This window comes from Phoca vitulina, unplaced genomic scaffold (assembly GCF_004348235.1).
Source record: "Phoca vitulina isolate PV1807 unplaced genomic scaffold, GSC_HSeal_1.0 scaffold35, whole genome shotgun sequence".
NCBI lineage: Eukaryota > Metazoa > Chordata > Mammalia > Carnivora > Phocidae > Phoca > Phoca vitulina.
Genome location: NW_022589738.1, coordinates 18,972,415 through 18,997,013, shown reverse-complemented (window position 1 = coordinate 18,997,013; position 24,599 = coordinate 18,972,415). Strand labels below are relative to the sequence as shown.

At 43.4% G+C, this 24,599-nt stretch overlaps 1 protein-coding gene across 1 annotated transcript in view; it reads right to left on the bottom strand.

Moving 5' to 3' along the window:
- Positions 1-201: 201 nt before the first annotated feature.
- JADE3 (jade family PHD finger 3) overlaps positions 202-24,599 on the bottom strand; it is a 134,978-nt gene continuing 110,580 nt past the window's right edge. Inside the window, exons 8-12 of the mRNA XM_032426740.1 lie at positions 20,698-20,865; positions 18,075-18,191; positions 6,748-7,218; positions 5,182-5,299; positions 202-3,260 (exon numbers count right to left, since the gene is read on the bottom strand). Of these exons, the coding sequence (XP_032282631.1) occupies positions 2,350-3,260; positions 5,182-5,299; positions 6,748-7,218; positions 18,075-18,191; positions 20,698-20,865 (1,785 nt within the window). The 3' untranslated portion in view covers positions 202-2,349. The remainder of the gene's footprint in view (positions 3,261-5,181; positions 5,300-6,747; positions 7,219-18,074; positions 18,192-20,697; positions 20,866-24,599) is intronic.

Sequence of the window (24,599 nt, the reverse complement as noted above, 5' to 3'; positions counted from 1 at the left end):
ATTCAATTCCTCCTCCTCCCCCCTCCCCCGCTCTGTCCTTTCCCCCCACCATCTGTGTTGCTTAATGAATAAGATTTTTAAATATAAAAGGAACATATGTAAGATTTTCTAAAACCCATATGCCAAATTAAGAAATGATCACACTGACAGCAGTTAGCAGTTTTCATAATTTAATGAAAAAGTATTGGTAAAAAGGTGACATTTGAAAAAAGACTGAGTTTATCTTGGAAAACTGGACTATATAAGACAAAATGAAAAAAATTAACAAAAGAAGGTTAAGAGGTAATACTTCAAACAACAGCAAAATGTAGCAAATACATTTTGGGGCAATTGAAATTTACACAACTGAAGGCTCCTTCATTTACTTAGGAAAATCCTGTAAAAATATTACAACTATATTTCCCTGACTGAAATGATTTTAGTCAATCCTCTCCCAATGGCATTACATATGGAATTTGGCTGAAGCACTTTTTCAATGTTTGCTTTTCCTCGCACTCACTCAGAATCAAAAGGCATGAAAGGACACAGGCTGTGGTACTGGCCTTGAACAGAAGGAGTTTAGAACACAGCTCCATTATAAATTTCATTCCCAGGAAGGTGTCAAATTCATATCCACCCCAGCAGAACTCAGAGAAAAAGCACAGGAACCTAGTGCATACAGACGGGAAACAGTCTCCCTCATTTGGCGAATTCATTGCTGTTTCCATCCGAGCAGAACACGGGGTGCCTACCACACATGCTACGGCGTGTTCACACACGTACACGGGCAGAGAAGAAACATCGTCAAGGTGTGGCCAAAGGGGAGGCAAAATGCAGACGTTTTCCAAAAAGGAGGAACAAAGCAAAAGCCACGGAACCCACGAACAAGGCTGCAGGAACGGAAGCGGGGAGAGGAGCAGGGCTGTGTTCCCCACGTTGGCGGAAAGCGGAGGAGCCCGGGGCTGCCGGGCCGCCTACCGCAGCGGGGCTGTTGGTTCACCAGCAAGCAACGTTAAAAATCTAAAAATGGCCTCTTTTGTCTGAAAACTCCCACTACACTTTCCCAAACTAGAAGAAAGAGAATATTAATTTAAGGCTAAGAAGAAAAGAGAGCAGAGAACTATAGTCAGCTTCACATTTTAAAAACTGTAACATTTCCCCCTTCTTTAAATGGGAAGCAGACATGTTTTATCCCCCCCCACACACACATGTAATTATTCTCTTCCTCCCAGAAATCAGTCAAAGCTGATAGTTTGGGAACAGGGTATAAGCAACTTCTGAAAAATGGCTCCAGCCTTTTTGTTTGGGAAACTGCCTCGGATTCAAAGTTGGTACAAAGCTAAATTATATCCATGTGTTAAACACACGCTTTCAAATTCTGTTTGACGATAAAAATCTGTTTCAAAATTAAAGCAGGTAAGAATACTTAACCTCTGTGCATTTTACTATATTTTAATTATACCTCAATAAAAATTTTATAAACATTAAAGCAGGTATACAAAAACTGTCAGCCAAACTTATTTAAGTCAAACTGATTTGAAAACAATAACACAAAAACCCTGACCTGGTACAAATCCCCCAGAATTGGTCTCACTTTGGGAAAGGCTCTGGGATCCTTCACAAATGCCTAAGTTGCAAGAATCAGAGCACTTTCCTTGGAAGTAGTACTTTTTTTGTACCTTTGTAAACACTATCCACAAGTTAGCCTTTTATGCTTGTTAGACGGGTGAAGTAGTTACAAGTGCGTCCCCAACAAGCAAGTCTAGGAACAGGCACTGGACACTCAGAAGCATTAGGAGTATTGACTCGGTAAGGTAAGATACTGCGAAAAGAGCTCAACCTTGTGTGGAGCAAAGGAAGAGGGTAGTGAGTCTGACAGTATCTGAGATGTCGGTCCCTGGTCTCTCCCCGCAGCGGGTTCCCAGGTACCAGTGGAGTTAGAAACTGCCTACAGACAGGGGCTCTGGGAGTCACAGGCTGTAGCTTCAAAAGATAAGTAGTTTTAGTGTCTGATAATCATGGTCTCTTGCAAATCCGTGAAGGACGCAAGGACTCTTAATACGTATGTGCGTCAATGTGTTGATGTGACTGGAGAGCTGTCCCCAAGTATTTACTGAGCAAGTACTCTAGGCCCAGCCGTTCTCAACAGCCTCTGGCAGGAAAACTTCTGGATAATCTGCAATTCTTATAATGTGCTTGTGAAAACTAGACTTGAAACTGTTTCAAAAGCTGCAAGCCAATTTACTGTGGAAACGTTTTATTCTTTTCACTACAATTCCTCCTGACATATGCTAGAATCCTTTTGGTGTGGGGGTTTCCCCCAATGGATGGGGCAAAGGCAAAGATTACGCTACTCTTGGAGGTTGCTGATCACCTCTGCATCGAGCTGTGGGAAAGGGGATGTGTCTTGCTTTTGCCATGGCAATCCCGTCGAGAGTCATGGGGAGGATTTTCCCTGTCTGAGCTAACTCTCCTTACCCTGACTTTCTCTTTATTCCCATCACTCTCTGCCTCTGAATCACTCAGCTCCAAATCTGGGCAATACCCATCGTTTTCCTGATAGGGAGCTCTCCCTGCAGACCGCCTGACAAGCTGCTTGCCCCAGAGCTGCTCCTTGGGGTTAATATTCTTGGTTGGCTTTGCACAGCACTGGAGGTCCTCTGTGGTCCTCACCCACCTGCTGGTGGCCTCCTTGAAGGACCTGCTAAAGTGTTCCACGGTAGATTTTCTAAAGGTGCCCTGACTGGCCAAGTGGGAGCTGAGCATGGACTCCTGGTCACAGAACATCGCACTCGAGCTGTCTTTTTGGGTGACATCTCCAGACCAGCTGCCCTCCAGGCCGTTGGATCTGGCAAGCTTGGAGGTAGGCTGACTTTTCCCGTTCCCCATGGAAGACTGTCCATGCAGGGCAGCCTGAAGGACCAGAGGCTTCCCCAGCGACTGCCCGTGATAGAACTCTGGAGATGGGGCGCTCCAAGCAGGACTGGGATCCTTCGCTTCGCTCCTAGAGTGGCCGAGACTGGCCAGCACACGGTTATTTTTGCTCTCCAGTGGGTGTCGTGGGTACGGTCTCATTCTCGTTTCTAGTGACTCCTGAGGCACCTGCGCGCTCCTTATGCTGTGAGCAGGGGTGCTGCTAGCAGAGGACAGGGCTCCGGGCTCAGGCTCTGCAGGGCTGTCTCGGCAGTCTTCTGGCGCTGATTTGGGCATTTTTAACTTTAAGGTAATTCTTGGTGGTGGGTAAAACAGTGAGTTTTCTAGTGCATTTGTCAAAGGAAGTCCTGAAAGCAAAAAGAAAGCTTGCTGTTCACACCCGATTGAAAGAACGGCGCGCGCTTACCGCAGCACAGAGGGAGCACCGAGCCGCTCCTGCGCGTGTCTGACAAGCCCCGGGCTCGCTCTGGGTGTGCGTCGGGGCACGGAAGCTGGGGCGGGCCGGATGGGAGGTGCGGCGGGGGTACCACCGGGGGAAACTCAGCGATGCCACCGTTCACTGTGTGGCTCTCGGCCTCCTCCCCTCTGCCCTCCCAGTGTGTAAAGTGATCCCAAAGACGAGTGCGCCACCTCCTATATCCCCAGCTCTGCCCCCTCCATTTCTGAAAGGAACATCACTAGCCGTGGTTTAGGACAGGTCTCCCTATCTGTGCGTGCACGTGTGAGTACTGTACAGCACTTGGGATGTGTCTTAAAAAGGTTTCAGACCCTACCCTCCAATCTCTTCTGTCCTTCCTAAAGCAAGACAAATAGCAACCCTCAAGGACATAGCATAGGCTCTGATGGGCGAGGAGTAGGTGGACATGTGCTTTAACCTGGCAACAGCGGAGATGGCAGTGGGTGGTTCCCGTGTATTTTATGTCCTGACTAAAATCATTTCCCGACGACGAATGGCCACCACGGAGGTGCGGGGCAGGCTGTGCGGCGGCAAGGCCAGCAGAGAAGAATCACAACAGTCCTGCCCGTGACCTGCTCTGGGCTTGGCCCGGGGGGTACTGGCAATCGGTTACCTGGTTATATCACCCTACGATCATATTTAGAACAGATCTTCCTTTCTCTATTACTTGGAGTGCTCTGAAATGAAAACAAGCACTACCGAACAACTCCTCCTTGCAGAGGGACTTGACCTTGGCCCATGAGAGGCCGGCCAGTAGGTGCCTAGGCAGCGCGTGTTCCCTGAGGGTGCGTGGTGAGTACCACCAGCTCTCATCCCCGCCAGGGGCTGCCACCTGCTGACAGCACAAGCAGTCACAGGGCTGGTTCCCACCCAGCAGAAGCCACATGGTCTCAGGGCCAATCTCCTTGGCACGCGGGGGCCCCTCCCTGCTGTCCTTTGGTTTGCCTTGTCTTGTCCGTCCCGGTGCCTTTGTGGCTGAGCAGCCCCGCTCCCGCCCGCTATACCATTCTGCTGTGACCCACGATCCCTGCAAATACCCCAGAGCCTTTGATGCCTACGTGACACCTCATTTCTGCGTGTCTCTCTTACTCTATGGCTGGCCCTTAGCTGGAGCTGGATTCTGTGCACCCTGCGTAGTGACTCCTGGCTGCCCAGGCTCTGCCACCAACCTCTGTATTAAATGAGGTACAGGGAGGTTACAAATGTCACCAAACGTGACTGTCATTGCAGCCAAGCTCCCCATGCTTAGGGCACTGTAATTATGCTCACTTGCCTCTCTCACCAAGTGGGCAGCACACCCTACAGGCAGGGACTCTGGCTGGCTGACGGCTCCGCTCTCTAGCTCAGTTCTTAGGCCACAGTAGGTACTCGACAAATATTAGTAAGGAAGAGACAGAACCCAGGTCTCCTAACTACTGGCTAGGGGTTTGTTTTAACAAATTACTGTTAAGATGAGTAACCTTGGAATTAAACGTTTTCTGGAAACTAGGATTAGATCCTATCCTACTGATTTCTAAGTGAATCTGATGGTTATAGAATAATTTCATGGCTTTAACTAGTGGCCCTTGGTATCTGTCTCACACCTAGATTATCTGCCCTAAACCTGCAAGCCCCCAACCCCACCTTGAGATTTCTTGCCTCATGAGTTGACAGTGAAATGGGCCATGTTGTATCAGGGTTGGACTAGAGCAAATGAGATATTTGACAAGAATTTTAAAACATTTTTAGGTAAAACAATTGACATAAAATTTAAATTGTCAAAGTAGGATGTAACCAGCGTCTATATCAGGACATCTTTAATATAAGGTTACCTGCAGCAATTTCCTGGTTAAGAAGCTGGACTTGCAAACCGAAGATCTGTTCCTGTATTTTGTTCTGTGATAGTTTCAGCTTCTCTCGCCTGCTTATCATGTAGCACAGATTTCGGACCTGAAAGCCCAACCCACAGCAAACAGAGTTTTGTCATGTTACGTAAACCTGACAATTATAAATTGTTTAGCTAAAATGAAGACAACTAAAATCAAGCGGGGTATGGGGGTGGGTGAGGAGAGAAGTCAGAGCACAGAAGCTGCGAGAGGGCCACTCTACAGGAATTCACGTAGCACGGCAGTCAGGGGATCACGGTCCCCATATCAATCAGCAGCACAAGCAAGACGCTCCTGAGCCGCCTTGTGGAACCTCCTGTCCCTGTGGTGTGATGGGCCCAGTGTTCATCTGCACAGCCGAGCTGGGAAGACAGGGTGAGGATTGAACATTTCGGCCTTCCCTTCAGATCCCTGAATAAAACAATGGTGATGCCGGGTCCAGTACAATTTTCTAATGAGTGCTGGACCAGCAGGATAAATGTCTGCTGGGAAGACTGAAAGTGGCTTTTTTGCTTACACCTCCAGCTCGGCCAAATCTCCACAGTCACAAGGGGGCAATCCTCATGCTCCCATACTCCCTGCCCCACCTAGACAAATCACCCCACCTTTCTGGGCCCCAGTTTATTCATCTGTAAATAGGGCTAACAATAGTACTTTCTTCATTGGCATGTTGGGATTAAATGAGTTAATATTTATGAAATGCTTAGAACAGTGTTGCCACATAGTAAGTGCTATAGATGTGTGAGTTCAATTTTACAAAGTGAGCCAAATCTATTCCCTTCCAAATTCTGGTAGCAGAGAGAAAAACAAGCCATCTCTATAATTATACTTGATTATAAAATTCTCTAGGGTAAACACAGGGCCTAACTTATCTTTGAATAAGTGAGTTAAATGGAATTATCTGGTGTAGAGTATCAACCAGAGGCGATTTTGACCCCCCAGGAGGCATTCTGGTAATCTGGAACCATTTTTGGTTGGCACAGCTGGGTATGTTGGGCGGGTATTTGTTGGGGGCAGGTAGAGGCCAGGGATGCCGCTAAACATCTTACAGTATCCCCCACAACAAGAGACAGTCCCCTCCAACAAAGAACTATCCAGCCAGAATGTCGGTAGTGCTGAGCCTGAGAAACTCTGATCTAGTTCTTCCCTCAACAAAATTCATTCTCTCTTCAGTCCATAGTCTCATGTGTCAGTAAAATACAGCTGAGCCAATTTAGGCTCAACAGTGAATAAAAAGTAAACCAAATGAGAATTTATTTCAGATTTAAGGTTCCTACAGCATATAAGTGAGGGTTCTCTAATTCCCTTGAAAGTGCCTGTCAAAAGTTTAAACAGAGTCTAATGTTTGGGGCCACCGTGCAATGAGAAGATAAGCAAGGACACAGAAGCCCACACTATAAATGAGTTGAAACAACAAACAACAACAACAAACAACAAACAACAAACTGGAAGCAGGGCCTCCATTTCTACGCAGACCGAGACCTAAACAGTAGCCACAGCTGATCACCTTACCCTCTCTAGGTCTTGCCGTAGATGCATAAACATTCTCATGCGAGTGTGAATACTCTCCTCTTTTGGCTGCACCAGGCCGTTTTCTTCATCCTGCTTCGGAGGAAATAACGGTTTATTGAAGTTACTTTTCCGCTTCAGTTTCCAGTAGTTATAGATAAAGTCCACGGCTAGTGTGGGCAGCCCCAGCTCTGTGGCCACATCTTCCACGCGGACCAGGGAATAGAACTCCTCCTCCAGCTCCCGAAGCTTCTGTGCCCGCAGGCCGGTTTTCTCACTTTTGGCCTGGCTCTGCTCTGTAGCCCTGTGTAGGGGGTACTCAGCCTCCCCGAGTTTCTGCCTATTTTGGCTGTGCTTGAGGCAGTAAGACTTGAACTTCACTTCATCGCCCTCATCGAGGATGGTCTTCATCTCTAGGCTGTGCTCAAAGGCACAGGTGACGTGGAAGGCAGTGATGCAGCTTTTCACAGAGCACTGTAGGAAGAAAAGATGTGTTAAGGCAGCAGGGCTGGGGGACGGAGAGGGAAACCCTATATCCCTCACGGGAAGCAAAGGAAAGGCACGGAGAGAACTGGTCCTAAATTGACCATGACAGATGCTTTACAAGTAACCCAGGAAATTTGCTTTATAGAAAACCGAAAGAAGAGAGGGAAAAAAAAAAAAGTTCAAACTCCCCTTTCAGGTTTTAGCTCAAGCACTCAGTTTTTCTGAGAAGTCTTCCTTGACCCCTCTGAGGAGTCATGCTGTACCTTCTCTGTGTCCCCCACATCACCTTATTATGTGCTTCCATAATGATACTTTTCACACTGTACCTAGAGTATAGTAAATGTCAAATCCCTGGCTAGAGCTCTTAAAGACAGAAGCTGTGCCATTCATTTTTGCATTGCTATCAACTTTTGAACAAGCAGGTGCTCAAGAAATGCTTCTTAAAAAAAAAAATGCTTCTAAAGAAACAAAAGAAAAAACAAAGTCAGTATTATTGCCAGAGTATCTACTGGTTCTGAAAAGGCCACAGGCTCTCCAATATCTAAGTAACCTAACTTCTTGAAATTGTTCTTACATAGGGGTGCTGTCCAACATGGAAGCCAACTAGCCAAAAGTAGCTATTTAAACTTAAATTAATTAAAATTATATACAATTAAAAATTCAATTCCTTAGTCACACTAGCCACATTTCAACCATACTGGACAGCACAAATTTCCATCACTGCAGAAAGTTCTATGGGAAACTAGGGCTACAGACAACCTGAGATTAAGTTTATAACATTCTGCCATTCATAGATGCAACACCTTTGTTAAGTAGCATGCACTGAGGGTTCATTTACAGAGTGGCAGAGTAGGAAGAAGCCGGCCCAGGACTGCCGTACTCCTAAGCTTCACTTAGTCTCAATTACCATGTGTTCTGGTTACAATGCTACAGCTTTCCTTCCAAGGATTTTAAATGCTTGGGTGCATGTATATGCTTACACAGAGGAGGGAGAGAAAGCAATGGAGGATTTGTTTCTAAAAATAGTGGGAATTCCCATGGTGAAAGCCAAGTCTCAACTCTTTCGGAAGCCTGCATCTGGGCGGCAGACTGCTCAATTACCTGTATGTTGGGTTTTTGATAACTACAAATAGGGAATGACCTTGGGCACGAATAAAGACTAAAAAAATGCAAACCCTGACAAGTTTCCTTATAATAGATGGAGAAATTCAACACCTAAGATAATACTGGTAACCATCAAAGCTTTAATGGGGACAGATTCCATTTCGGCTAATTTTACAGGATAAAGAATTCCAGAGATGAAATATAATTCTAAGATCATCTTATCCAGCTCCACATTTATTACTGCTTGTCCTTCCCTCTAGAGTACCTGATGTTCTACCTCCACTGCCCCGCCCCCCCCCAACTCCTTCCACTTTTCAAGTAAGTGATAATCTAGCCACTTAAACTGCATTCCTGAGACAGCCCACCCCAGCTTTGGACAGCTCTACTGGAAAAGTTTGTTACCTTACACTGAAATCTGTATCCTTAAAATGTCCATGTATTTGAAAAACCTCATGAAAATGATGATAACGAAAGCCAAAAATGTACTTTTATTTGGGCACCTTTTGTTATCACTTGGCTAAGAAACTAGCCAGTCATTTAGAGAACATATCATAGCAAGAGGCATTCTTTAGCAAAAGATTATAAGTGTTGGGCATAGTGCTCTTTCGCTGTTTAGTAACTGATAAAAATATGGGAAGAGAAAGCAAAAGGACTGTCTCCTATTCAAGGGGATGAATGTGTGACATAAAACTATTACTGATAGGAAGCTAGGGGTGCCTGGGTGGCTCAGTCAGTTAAGCATCTGCCTTCAGCTCAGGTCATGATCCCAGGGTCCTGGGATCGAGCCTCACATCGGTCTCCCTGCTTGGTGGGGGAGTCTGCTTCTCCCTCTCCCACTGCCTCCTCCCTCCGCTCATGCTCTGTCTCTCTCCCTCTCTCAAAGAAATAAAATCTTTAAAAAAGGAAGCTAAAAAGGGGGGCCTGGGTGGCTCAGTCATTAAGTGTCTGCCTTTGGCTCAGGTCATGATCCCAGGGTCCTGGGATCGAGCCCCGCATTGGGCTCCCTGCTCGGCGGGAAGTCTGCTTATCCTTCTGACCCTCCCCCCTCTTGTGCTCTCTCTCTCATTCAAATAAATAAATAAAATCTTAAAAAAAAAAAAAGTCAGACAGGGGCACCTGGGTGGCTCAGTCGTTAAGCGTCTGCCTTCGGCTCAGGTCATGATCCCAGGGTCCTGGGATCGAGCCCCGCATCGGGCTCCCTGCTCAGCGGGAAGCCTGCTTCTCCCTCCCCCACTCCCCCTGCTTGTTTCCCTCTCTCGCTGTATATCTCTCTGTCAAATAAATAAATAAAATCTTAAAAAAAAAGGAAGCTAAAAACCTGAAATGTCAGGTCAAATGTATAGACATATGTAGAGACATAACTATAAATTACTCAAAATAAAAGAATACATGAATAAAAATTGTGTACTTAGATGAAAATTGGAATGCCCCTGGGAAACTGCCATAAAATCCATCCAGTCGCAAAAAAAGGTCATTCTATGATATTTATAGCTGAAGGTCTGTATATTTTGGTGGTAAAGGAGAAATGCCAACCAAGTTTTGGTGCCAATCAAATACCTATTTACTTTCTTCCAAAAACATATAGTTAGAACATTCTATTAAACAAAATGCCTTTATATACATCTCATTTATTTCTACTGTAACCACTTAAGGTGACAGAGGAAGTATTATGATGCCCATTAAAATAACAGCTTTATTGAGATATAGTTTATGTGCCATAAAAGTCACCAATTTTAAGTATATATTTCAATGGCTTTAGTATGTTTACAGAGTTTTGCAACCATCACCACTACATAATTCTAGTACATTTTCATCATTCTAAAAAAGAAATCTCATGCCTACCTGTAGTCACTTGCTGTTTCCAATCCCAGCCCCAAGCAACCACTAATTTAACTTTGTGTTTCTGGAGATGTGCCTATTCTGGACATTTCATATAGGAGGAACCATACAACATGTGGCATTTTAGTCTGTTTTTTTTTTCACTTAGCATGTTCTCAAGGTCCAACCCTGTTGTAGCATGTGTCAGAATTTCATTCTTCTAAAAATGTGGCCAAATACTGTTCCATTGTATGGATATACCACATTTGCTTATCCATTCATCACCTGATGGACATTTGACTTGTTTCCACTTTTTGGCTATTATGAAATAATGCTGCTGTACATCTGCGTACGAGTTTTTGTGTGGACATATGTTTTCATTTCTCTTTGGTAAGGTGCATTAAAGGATTAACCTTGCCCAAAGAAAGGTTTGGTCCTGTGCCCCCAGCTCCTAAGAGGTAACCTCTAAGCCTCTGGAATGTCCTGACTGATAAAAAGGTCTTTGTTTATCTGGGGTCCTTGGCCATGTCAGAGAGTCTACACTAACAATGTGATTTATGGTCGAGGCTTTGGGCCACATGGGATGAGCCTGACCTCTGGAGGGACTGGAGACTACGGTTAGCCATGCGGGTGGGTCAACTGTGTCTAAGTCACCAACTCCTGATAAAATCTCTGAATGCTAAGACCTGGATGAGCTTCCCTGGTTGGCAATACTCTGTGGATTATCACACATTATTGGTGGGAGAAATACACGCTGTCCACAAGACTCCACTTGGGGACGACAACTGGAAGCTCCATGCCTGGTCTCTCCTGGACCCTGCCCTATGTGCCTCTCCCCTTTGCTGTTTTTTAATCTGCATCCTTTTACTGTAATAAACCGTAACCACGAGTACAATGGCTTTTCTCAGTTCTGTGAGTCCTTCTAGTTAATTATTAAAGCTGAGGGTGGGTCCTGGACACCTCTCAAACTGCAGGTATATACTTTGAAGTGGAACTGCTGGGTCATATGGTGATTCTACATCTAACCTACTGAGGAATTGCCAAATTGGTTTCCACAGTGGCTGCATGTTTTACATTTCCACCAGCAAAGCATAAGGGTTCCGATTTCTCCACATTCGTGCCAATAACTGTTATTGCCTGCTTTTTGACTATTATCACCCTAGTGAGTATGAAGTGGTATTTCATGGTGGTTTATTTATTTTTAGGGGGGGAGAGAATAATTTTCTATATATTCTTCAGAAATTATAGAAAAGAAATGAGTTAAGAGATATTCTGTCACCCTCTAAAGAAAATAGTGTGTCCTCCTCAAAAGGGGATGACACCTGCCTGGAACAGCAAGGGCCTGGCGCTTATGTCCTCAGCAGTTCCTGTCCTGCTTCAGGACAGTGTCCATTTGGTTGTCTTTTATTTTTTTAAATTTTATTTTATTATGTTATGTTAGTTACCATACAGTACATCATTAGTTTTTGATGCATTTGGTTGTCTTTAATCCCAAATAATCTGTGAACAGACAACTGGGTGGTATAGTAATTTTCTCAAAACTCTGTCACTGACACAATGTCATAAATGGTTCAAGCCAGCCTACAAAACCTACTCCAGCCATTCTATACTTAAACTCCATCACCCACAGTGGCCACTAGCCCTTCTGACCTCTCATCCCTAAGGGTCTGCAAGGTTGGAGGGCAGCTGTCACTTCAGTGTTATTTAACTTTTCCCATGTTTATATCCGGCCTCCCTTAATCGACTATAAACTCCTGAAGGCAGGGACCAGAAATGCCTTAGAACCAGAACAGTTTTTACTGACAAAATTTGGAATATATGAAAAAATATTAAGTACAGTCACTGAGTAGGCATACTTGCATTTCTCCACTTGTTGAAGATTTTCATTTGTTTTTAAAAAATTCACTTTCCTCATAATCAAACTCCTATTAGCCCAACAGTAAACTCATGGCAGCCCACTGATTTATCCTGACTTCAAATCCACTTGCATGTGATTTCAAACATGACCACATCCCTCTACTGTCAAAAGGGACACTTATCTAGTACCAAATGTTTGATGATTCTCCTCAGTTTGGTTGGATGAGTGCTACGGCTTTCCATCAGCAAAGTCCAATTAACTCCAAGGAATAATAATATGAATAATTAAAAACAAGTACAACTACTATTACCACTAACATTTACTGAGTATTTACTCAATGTTTGGCACTGTGCTAAGCCCTTTACCACGTTTTTTTAGTATATGTGCTGCCGAAGCGAGCACTGTACCACGTTTTTTAAGTAGGTACTATTATCATCTCCATTTATAGATATGGAAGCTGAGGCATTGATATGGTAGGTCACTTCCGTGAGATGGTATAAAAAGCAAGGAAGGAGGTGGAACCAGGATGTGAACCCCAGAAGTCTGGCTCCAAAGGTCATATTCTTTTCTTTTTTTTTTTAAGTAAGTGTATGTGTGTCATTTATTCATTCATTCAATCAATGAATCAATCAATCAATTTCTACACCCAACGTGGGGCTTGAACTCACGACCCTGAGATGAAGAGTCGCATGCTCTTCCAGCCAGGTGCCCCCAAAGGTCCTAATCTTAACCAGTGTTCTTTCTTTCTTCTCAGGGAAAACCGAAAGCCTCTGGATCTAGGTTGAATGGGGCTTGAACATAAGCCATATAAGGACCCTACAGGAATTCTGGAAAGCTGGCAGTTAGAGGGACTGTGGCCAAAGTCTAGGCAAAATCCAGAGCTGTCTGGGGCATCTCATTTGAACCTAGTCTTTATGATCTGGTTCAGGATTATCAGAAGACTTCACGCTCAGGAGAAAGGTTCTAGCTTCCAGATATGGAAGCTGTAGACATTGGCTACGTTTAGACCCCAAACCCACCAGTGCTGGATTCTATCCTTCCCCAGTGAATGTCCCCAAATCAAAAGAAGAGGATAGATATATGTATTCCCACTGCTGGGAAGCAGGAAGAACAAACACAATTCACAGATAGTTAAGAGATCCATAAAGAGTTAATAAAACAAAATACCCTAAACATGTTACTAATCACAAAGACTTAAAATAAACCTCCCAAGAATAATGATGTTAATAAAACTTGACCCCTACCGAATTACTATATTTGTTTACTATGTGATTCACATACAGGGAACAAGACGCTAAATTACTAATGAGTTCGGAATTAACTTTCTTTAGTGGTGGTTTAAAAGGAAGAAAAAGGTTTTGGTCTAAACCCACAGGAAAACTAGGTATCAACCATGGAAAACAAACGCCACTCTATTAGTATAAGTAGAATGTAGGTGAGGAAAGAATTACACACTTCAGAAGGTCACCTGATGTTCATTCCCTCTCACTCAAGGGGGAGGGTCTTTCCTACAGCCTGGCACTCACATTGCACTTCCCCAAACCATAAAATGATTTCACACCTCTCCTCAAACCTCTGGACCTCACTCTCAGCTGATGGTCCTGCTTCCTACCTCACTGAGGAAATTAAAACAATCGAAAGAGCATGTCTGCAGATCCCCACCAACACACGTACCTAATACTGCACCTGCACTCTGCCTTCAAGGCTCTTAACAGGGCAGAACTATCAGTGCTCCTGCCCAAGGACACCCCCTCATCGCACGCTTTACCCCACCCTCTCTCACCTACTGAAAACCTCACTCCAGCAGTTTTTCCTTTCCACTGGATCACTCCCTTTCATGCACACTGCGATGTTCTATGTGGTAACAAGTGTACACACATATTTGGTATTTCTACCATCTTAACGACAAGACCTCTTTACCTCACTTTTTTGAACTGTTCCTACTCCCTTTCTTTGTCCCGACCATTGGCAATGTAGCTTTTGCATTCACTACTGCACCTAAACGGTTCCTCCCAATTACCAATAATCACACTGCTAAATTCAGGGGTCAATCTCTAGTCCTCCTCCTACTTCAGCTGCATCTTTACACCACTGATCTTTTCCTTCTCCTTGAAATGCTTTCTTCTCTTGATGTCTAGGCTGCTACACACTCTCGGTTTTCCTCCTGTCTTCCTTCTGGCTTCTTCCCAGTCTCCTCCTGCTGCTTCTTCCTATTCTGCTGGAGTTCTTCATGTTGCAATGCTTCCAGGCCTAGTGCTCGGTACTGTTCTTCTCTCTATCCACACTCACTCACTCGGTGATCCTACCCAGTCCAGGCCAAAGCCATCTCTAGGCCAATGGCTCCCAAATGCATGTCTGCAGTCCGGGACTTCTCCCAAACTCCAAACTCACACAGATACTTGCCAGCTTGGCATTACCACTAGGATGTCGGATAGACATCTCAAACATAAATGTCTAAAACTGAACTCATCATCTCTTCCCCCAAATCTGTTCTTCTGCAGATTTCTCTATTGGGTTTATGGCAACTTCATCCTTCCCACTGTTTGGGCCCCAAACCTGGAGGCATCCCCAACTCCTATCTTTCTCTCCCACCTCATATCTGATTCACAGTCAATCCTTATTGGCTCCACCTGCAACATTCATCCAGAATCTAATCACTTTTCACTACCTCCACAGCTACTACTCCAGTCAAAGCCACCACCATCTCACAAGGATTACTAGAATAGCCTCCTAACTGCTTTTCCTGTTTCTAACCTTTCCTCCCCCGTCTATTCTAAATACAGCAGCCAGAGCTTATTTTTGTTTTTAACTGTTTACTATGGAAATTTAAAAACCTATATAACAGCACAGAGAATACTAATCATGACCCCCATATACCCATCAGCCAGCTTCAATAGGAATTAATGTATGACCAATCTTGTTTCATCTTTAACCCCCACAGCACCCTGCCCCCAGATTATTATTTTTTTTTTAAGATTTTATTTATTTATTTGAGAGAGAGAATGAGAGAGAGAGAGAGCACACATGAGAGGAGGAGGGTCAGAGGGAGAAGCAGACTCCCTGCTGAGCAGGGAGCCTGATGCGGGACTCGATCCCGGGACTCCAGGATCATGACCTGAGCTGAAGGCAGTCGCTTAACCAACTGAGCCACCCAGGCGCCCCCCAGATTATTTTGAAGCGAATATTAGACACCATATCATTCTACAGAGTGATCCCTTAAAAACACAAGTCAAATCATGTCACTTGCCTGCTCAAACCCTGTCAGTGGCTCCCCCTTTTTAAACTGAGAGTAAAAACAAAAGATCTCATAAGGGCCCTGGAAGCCCCACACCAGGGGCTGGCAGACTATGGCCCACAGACCAAATGCGGCAGCTGTCTGTTTTTGTGTGGCCCAAGAGCTAAGAATGGGAACTAGGATGTTTTTACATTTTTAAATGATGTAAAAAATAAAAAGAAGACTACTTCATGACACGTGAACTAATATGAAACTGAAAGTTCAGAGTCCATAGAGTTTAACTGGAACACAGCCACGTTCACCTGCTTAAGTACTGCCGGGGCTGTCTCTGCGCTCAAGGCACAGCTGAGTAGTTGCGTCACAGCCTGTAGGACCTGCAAAGCCTCAAATATTTACTCTGGCCGTTTACAGAAAACAACCTGCCGAGCCCTGCCTTAACCAGTCAAGTTCCCATATGACCTCTCTGCTACTCTCTTCTCACTCACTCCATTCTAGCCTCGTTAGCCTCTTTCCTGTCACTCAAACAGGCCAGACACACTCCTATCTCCGATCATCAGCTGATCCCTCTGCCGGGAATATTTTTACCTGAAATATCTGCATTGTTTTCTCTCACCTTCAAGTCCTTCCTCAAATGTCGCCTCTACCATGAGTCCTACTCTGACCACTCTATTTAAACCTGTAATGCATGCCCCCTGCCCCACACTCCCCACCTTCTGACCGTACTCCACATTCTTCCTTTCTATAGCACTTCCCATTTTCTCATGCACCATTTAGCATCTATTCCTTATTCCCTATTTCTCCCAACTCAAACCTAAGTTCCACAGCACAAGGTTCTTTGTTGGCTTGCTGATAAATCCCAAGTGCCTAGAACAGTGCCTGGCACACGATTAGGCACTCAAATATTTGTTGAATAAACGTAATTCTTTATAATAAAAAATTTAAGAGTCTTAATTTGGTACGATCTTTACAAAATGCAGACTCTAAGCTCTAAGTAATAAAAGTAAGAACCATTGCCCTGCAGATGAAAAACCTACTCCAGAATGCTTCCTCCATCCATCTGTTCATCCATCCATCAATCTAATATTTACTGTCTGTCTGCCATGTCAGGGGTGTGGGGGATCTAAGGATGAAACAGTCTGAGCTTACAGTCTACTAAGGAAGATAAATCTCAGATAATAACTCAGACAGTGTGGCAGACTGTGGTAACGTGGGGCTGTAATGCCAACTCAAGTCTGCTAAGATCAAGGCCAGTGTTTTCTTTCACCACAGTCATGCTGCCAATTATTAACTATTCTAAAAAATCCTCCTTTAAAACGGGCAAGATAGGGAGAAAAATGCAGGTACTACAATGAAAGTAAGTAAATTAAAGGATATAAGTTCAATGTGCTATTATAAAATGGCTAATAATGGGGCGCCTGGCTGGCTCAGTTGGTGGAGCATATGACTCTTGATCTTGGGGATGGTTGTTTGAGCCCCACGTTGGGCATAGAGATAACTTAAACATTTTTTTTAAATGGCTAATAATTATAAAAACATGGAAAATATTTCATTTTTTTAGTGGGGAGAATGAATATTATAAACAAATCTATGATACAATTAAATATGGATATATTTATTCAATAAACACTAATTGAGCACTGACAGTGGGCAGGCACTCCCCTTTCTGCTAGGGGAAATCCAAGGAAGAATGATGCACAACCTTGGTCTCCAAGGGGCTCACATATGAGGGGCAACCAGGACAGAACTTAGGAAAACCTAAACAGGCAATGCATTAAAGTTAGTAGATCCTGTGGGATTAGTGTTCCCTTAAATTGTTTTCCTTTGTTAACTGCTGTCCTTCAATAATATCAGCAGAAAAAAAAGTTAGAAAAAAGGCAGGACAAAGTATCCAATTCTGTCACATGTAAAAAATGAATTTAAGAAATTAAAAGGGTCTTTGGGGTCCAGATTGTGTTCTTTAAATACCATTTCTCAGTAAAAGAACCAGGTTTACTTGGAGGAGTGGCTGATTCCAAGTCTGCAGCAAGAAATCTACAAGATGAGCCAGACCGCAAGAAACCTCAGGAAACACCCAGAGCCACTGTCCCTAAGTGATGACATCATATGGCTCCTTTTCTGTGAAGAACCTTAGCAGGCAATTCTAACTCTAACCAACCTGTAGCTCCTATGCAGGAGGCCTGGAGTGTAGAAGGGTCAACCCTTCTGCCTTTGCCGGAGGTAACTGGCCTCTGGCAATCTCATCCACCCCACCCTCCACTGTCGCTGCTGGGGGCAGCAGCAGTTGCTTCCACTTCATGCAGCTGTATTCCTGTATCCCAGACGTCTCTGAAAACTCTACTTGTACTACCATATACAACAAATCTGTCTGTGAGAGTGACTCTCAAACCTATCTACCAGGATTTCTACATTTAGATGCATCTTTCCCTACCAAAATGAGTTGTCCTTAGTCCAGCAACAGAGTCACTGGTTAAATCATCCTGGAACCTGAGTCCATCCATAGTTGGTGGGTGAGCTGCACAGGAACACGGGCCTGGTTGTTTTAAGAGTTATGGCTTGTTTCCACCCAGGATGGTATCATCTAGCTTCAGAACTCACCTAATTCATCAGAGATCTGACAGCAAAGGATGGAAATTAACTACCACTATGGATGAAAAGAGTAGGCTGAAGCGCCCAGAGGCAATGTCTAAAAAAAATGGCTTCTGAAATGGTCTGTACAATGGCAGAGCCCTAGGAGTGAGTGGGAGGCCTCCCAAGTAAACTTTCGGTTACGAGGCAGCTGTCACTGGCAAGTTGAGTCTGGCCAATTCAGTGGTGGCCTTGGTGACTTACCTGAATACAAGCCCCTGTCTTCAACTTGCACAGGTTGCAGACTAAGGCCCATCGACTGGGTGGGATGTGGGAGACCTTTGTGATTGGTTCCATCCTCTCCGGACAAGCAATGCTGACCTACAAATAAAACACCACCATAAGGCAGAGGCACCAAGGCATTCCAGAAGTACCTTTCGCAAACCACAAATGATATCGCATGAAGCTCAGAACATCAAAACAATGAGGTGAGCCACGTCTCTTAAGGTTACTATGGAACCAAGAATAAATAAAACCTGTCCCTTGCCACTGCTCAGACCTTCGATCATTCCCAGTAATGTAAATGATTCATATACAGAACGAGAGGGCAGGAGTGGAGATGGAGCATGGTTACCTTAATGAATCCAAGATATCTACACTTCACTTCGGAACCAAAGAAAGCCACTAAGGAAAGGAATTAAAATTCACAAAATCTAGCATCTATTATATGTTAGAGATGGTGCCATATGCCTTGTCATTTAATTGACTAAGGATAAAAAACAGGCAGTGACAAGTCTTTCAGTTCAGTTTACCAAGAAACATGATACTGCTGGAAAGTAGCAGCAATCTGGGTAATGAAGAGGTTGCAGCACATAAGGAGGAAGGATGAGGATGATAACATTTACAAACCCCAGTCTTTTAAATCATGTAACTATTAACAGTTTGCTCTACTCTTTCAGCCAAAGTAGCTTCAAAGTGAAATCAGTCTTTGGGAGAGTACTGAAAGGAAGGCAGGCTTTAAAAAGAGATGGAAAACATTTTTTTTCCATATGAAAATAAGGGGTTAGGCAACTTCTGGTAAAAAGTGTTCTCCCGCTCTCTTACAAATGTGTACATGAGTTTCTAAGAGAGCCACAACTTTAAAAAAGAGTGAAGGACTATTGAATAAAGCTAGTTAAACTAGTACAAGTTCTACCCACATCAAGAAACCAACAGTAGAAAGATCAGAGCGATCCTGAGCAACTCAAAAGGTACTAAAAACCCTAAGACAAAGTCAACAGATAAAAAAGCTTCTTTTAGGGGCGCCTGGGTGGCTCAGATGGTTAAGCGTCTGCCTTCAGCTCAGGTCATGATCCCAAGGTCTTGGGATCGAGTCCCACGTTGGGCTCCTGGCTCATCGGGGAGCCTGCTTTCCCTTTCCCTCTGCCTCTCCCCCTGCTCGTGCTCTCTCTATCTGTATCTCTGTGTCTCAAATGAATAAATAAAAATTAAAAAAAAAAAGAAAGCTTCTTTTATTTCTAAAGGACTCTTCCGGAGCCATATTCTAAACTCATGGTAAGAAAGCCTCCTCTATTAGCTGAGAGTTTGCTGCAGGAAACCAGTCACTCTCAGGCCAGAAACCCGAGAGTTCATGTCAGTCTATAAGCTGGATATTCTTAGTACGAAAAAGAAACCATTACTCAAATATTTTAAAAAACACTTCTCTATCCATAAGAATACCATAGTATTTATCATGGACAGTTTGACTCTGTGAGCTTGAGCTCGACTGTTAAATAGTTAACTCCCCTGGAACTGCCATTAACAAGAATAAAGCCAGGGAAGTTTTAAAAGGGGAATGAATTACCGATACAGTGTCATCAGCTACTGAATTCTAAAGTCTCTCTTGCCCTGCAGTTAAACTGCCTAACAAATTTGCTGGCTTGGATAGGGGTTGGGGAAAGAGGATGTGAGTGGGATGTTCAAATAGGTTAAAAAAAAAAAAAAAAGGCAGCCATAAGAAGGACAAGTAATGTTTGGACACTCTCTTTAATCAACTTAGTGTGCACACAGCCCCTTATAAAATATCAGCAACTGAAGGACCAGATTAAATAATGAGGGATGGAGTTTTGAATGAAGAAGCTCTTAGACAAATGTTGAGTCCAAGCTCTGAAAAGAGCTTCAAAAATCAAAGGGCAACCATTATAGTGGGTGAAAGAACTATTGCTCACTTTATTTAGAATAGCCTAACACTGGAAACAACTGAAATGCCCATCAAAGAATGGATAAATAAATCATGGTATATCCATACAATAGCATACTACTCAATAATAGAAATGAATGCGTGTTGATACACACTACAACAAGGAGTGCTAGGCAGACAGAAAAGAGTGCATACTGTATGATTTCATTTATATGAAATTCAAAAACAGACTAAGCTAATCTATAGTGATAGCAATCGCAATGGTAAATAGGGACCCAGACAGGGACTGGAAAGTGGGTATGAGGGATCCTTCTGGGGTACTCTATGTCTATTTCTGGGGTGTTCCAGGTCTTGGTCTGGGTTGTGGTTATAGATAGGTGTAAAAATTCATGAAACTGGGCACTTCGTATTTGGTATTTTAAGTAAGTTTCACCTTAAAAAAATCTGCTCACATCCTGGTCTTTTGTGCCTCTCTTCTCATACAAACTTATCCAGTAGCACTGGTACCACCACCTATAAGTGAATCAGCACAGGCTTACATGCTCACTTGCATCTGAGAAGGATGTGAGGGAGCTCAAGTAGAACCCTATCACCTCAGAAACATGGGCAGGCATGAAGCATCTCCACAAAGCCCAAGCCAGTCTGAATGTTGTGGGAAACAGGGGCCTCCTGGAGCAAACGGGCTCACAGGCCTGGATGACTTCTTACCTCTGGAATCCACAGGGCACAGCTGACATGAGCCCATTTAGTCCCTGTCCTGGTAGTTTTCATGGCCCCCCCTTTCTTTGGACATAACAGACATTGCGGATGAATGCCCAGGACGCAGGAACGACACAGCCAGCTGCCTTCTGGGACCTTGAGGATGCCGTAGCAGGCCTGGAGGCACGAGGAGGAGAGGGGAGAATGGTTAGCATCTTCTCACCAGGAATGATGTCTGCTCTGGTACACAGTCACAGAGTACCCTCCGCTTTCAGGAGAAAGAGGCAAATAAGGCCCAACAAGCTCATATCTGGGATTTAGTAATTTTAAAACACTCAAAAAAAGGGCAACTTCCAGCATCTGTTCTAAGATCAGCATGTCTGTCTATGAGAACTGACTTTAAGGACAGAAGAATAAGACTAGAAGGAAATATATAAAAAGGCTGGCCCAACTGTTATCTGAGTTTGGGGATTACATACTTTTTTCCTTTTTTGCCTCTGTTTTCTGAAGTTTCTTCAATGATTATGTATTATACTTATCAGTCATATATTTATTGAATAACTTCTACATGTCATGCACTGTTGTAATCAAGAAAAAAGTGTTAAAAAGGAAACAGAATGAAACTTCTGAACAGCAAATGAGCTAATGTTCAAAGAGCCTAACAGAGCCTGGTGCATAAAAAGCACTCAGCAAATCACAGCAATTACTTGCTTGGGTTGAAGAAAAAGGGACTTGTGAATGAATCCTGAATTGAATAGAATATTAGACTAATCACAATACTCCATAATGAGTTCTGAAAGCTGCTTCAAATCCTTTATGGAATGAAGTTGGACAAATAAATGAATTACTGGGGGAGGGGAGATAAGTTTGGAAAACATTCTAGATTTCCTTTTCACTACCTCCAATCTCACCCATCTTTCCCCTCCTTACTGCTCTACTCTCACCATTAAGGACTATACGTGGGGGCCACCTGGCTCCCCATGTGGCCTGGTATACTTTCCACCACTGACTGATTCACCAAGGCAGCTTCAAAATCTGTGCCTACCCCAGGAGGTTCACCCATAGCTTGGATTCAGGTTCCAATGGTTACTATCATGTTACCCCCGAACTGGCCCCTTTCCCCTAAACTATCCATATCACCACCATGCTTCCCAGCTTCCAGATCCAAAATTCCTGTACTCATATTATCTACTTCCCTTTGTCTACCACCCCTGGGGCATGCTAGTCCTCCCTACAGAGGTGGCCCTTAGGCTCTGACCTTCCTCTCCATCCTCACCACAACTGCTCCATCCATCCAAGTCCTTATCATGTTATGCCTGGATTGATTTATTCTTAAATTCTCTTCCACCCCCTTCACACCTTCAATCCTCCTTCTGTTTGGCTGCCATGTTCTTCTTACTAAAACAAAGATTTCATTCCATTGCACAGCAACAAACCCTCTAGAAATTCCTTCTGCTCTCACCCCACCATCGTCTAAACCACAGGTTGGCAAACTACTACTTGAGGCCTGTTTGGTAAGGCTAACAAGCTAAGAATGGTTTTCATATTTTTAGAGTGATGTTTAAAAAAAAGAATACGTAACAGAGACCGTATGTGGCCCTCAAAGTCTAAAATATTTACTATCTGGCCCTTCAAAGAAAAAGTCTGCTGGCTTCTGATCTAAAGCCTGATGTTCCTCACCTCACTTCTCAGTTCATAGAGCCCCTGTGTCTGCTCCACTTCTTGACCCCTGCCCGCTACTCAACATACAGCTTCCCTCACCAGGTACGTGGTTGGCAACATGTATCCTTCTCTACTTTAGCTGTTATGTTTCATCTCCTCAGTGAGACTGTAAGGTCACTGGGGTAGGTCTTTTATCATCAGTTATCTGGAATGCTTTCTATGCTGAGATCAAATAGGTGGTTTGGTAGAACAGATTAATTTAGGTCAAGAACTGAAGCTGAACTCCAACCAGGCTGCTCTTACAATAGTAGGGCATCATTTTATAAGGTTCCTGACCTTCAAAAGGTTTTCTTTCTCTGAGGTCCAGAAAGTTTGCTAGGAAATGAAAGCAAGCTTCCTCCTAAAATAGAACCTGTTTCGGACCAGCAGAAGAAAAACCAGTGGTTCTGGGAATACCCTTTATCTCCTGGCCCTTCCATTGGGGAGAATATCATTTACTGAGCCCTTGTGTAGACTTATTCATGGTGAGCTTGTATTGCATAGCAGCGGTTCTCAGTTTTTTCTAGACCACATGATGAAGGCTGTGGACTCTCTTGAGAAAATTCTATACATGCACAGACATATGTTCTACATATACTTTCAGGGGGTTAATAAACTCAGTGCCAAACATATATATGACAGATATAAAAAACTATGAGCATGTACCTTCAGACAAATTAATTTAGCCCTCAGTTTGAGTGTTCAATACCTGGGCTAAGAACCAAAAATGGAATATACAAAGGGACTTGGAATGCTCCCAATTTTCACATTTTTAATGTTAAAATCTCAAGTCTATTGATGTAAACCTCTCTTCTAAAATACTGACACAAGTGTGTTATAGTCACAGAGGAACAAACATTTGACATAATGTGGTGGCAGTAAGGAAGAAAAATTATGTTTAATAAATACAGATGTCAGCATGTCCCTGATTCTGTTAAGGAGTAAACCAAATCCTCCAAATCATTTTAAGTCACTTTTCAGTCAACAGAGGGAGCTCTAACCTAAGTATCTCTTTAGAAGTCAAGTGGCTATACTCACTTTGGAAGAAATCTCTTTTATATGAAACTTTATGTGGCACCAACATCCAGCTTTAATACATACCAGCTTATATTCTGCAAGGCCTGGTCAGGTGTTACAGTCATCCCTTTCTACGTGAGGAAAGCGCATCATTTATAGTCATTACTGGATATGTTTTCAAAACAAAATAATCTTTGAGGAGAATTATTAAGCTACATTTCATTTTTTAGTCGAGGAATCTGAAAATAATTCCTTAATATTTGGTCCCAACTGTGAAGGACAGATACTGAAAATATATACAGATAACCTTTGTACTATTTTCCCTTCAAGCCTACAATCATTTATCTGAAAACCCTAGGGTGAGAAACATAAGGAAATTCAGAATTGCTCAGATCTTAGGAAAGTAGGAAGTACATACATGGTATACTACCTAAACCCCAATGGGACCAGGGGCAGTACCCTCTTATCAAATACATTAATATTATTCTAGCAAACTATATGAGCATTTATACAAAATGGGATAAAGACTATAAATAGCCCCATATTGGGTGAGTTCTAGTATTGCCCCTAATCAGTTTTCGTGCCAAACTTAAGCAAAACCTTGCAGTTTTCAGAGCTTTTGAAATTTCTGGAATTGTAGAGGAAAGACTGTGGACCTATATGTTATCAAATATTTAAGTTTATACCTAAATGATATTTCTCTCTTGCTAAAGGTGTGACATAAATGCCAATAACTGGTAGAATGAAGATAAATTTTTGAAGTTCACTCTTTCAAAGGAAACAAGTAAAATGAAGAAGAAGATCTAACTGGTCACAGAAAAATTTTGAGTACCTTTTAATACAGAGGGTTAGGTTAGGTGGCCCAGGCAATTAAAATGAAGTCGTAAGCCCTGTTTTTTCTCGATCTCCTGCGTTACCTCATCATTTTGCTTTATTTATTTATTAAAAAATTATTTTAAGTAATCTCTATGCCCAACATGGAGCTCAAATTCATGACCCCGAGATCAAGAGTCACATGCTCTACTGACTGAGCCAGCCAGGTGCTCCACTGCATCTGATCATTTTAGTCATTTTGTAGCCAGAATGACCTTTCTAAAATACAACTCCTAGCCTTCAGGGTGGACAGGACAAAGCCAAAGTTCCTTAGTCTGTCAGTGAAGGCTGGTCACCTGTGGCTCCGGTATCCCTGTCTA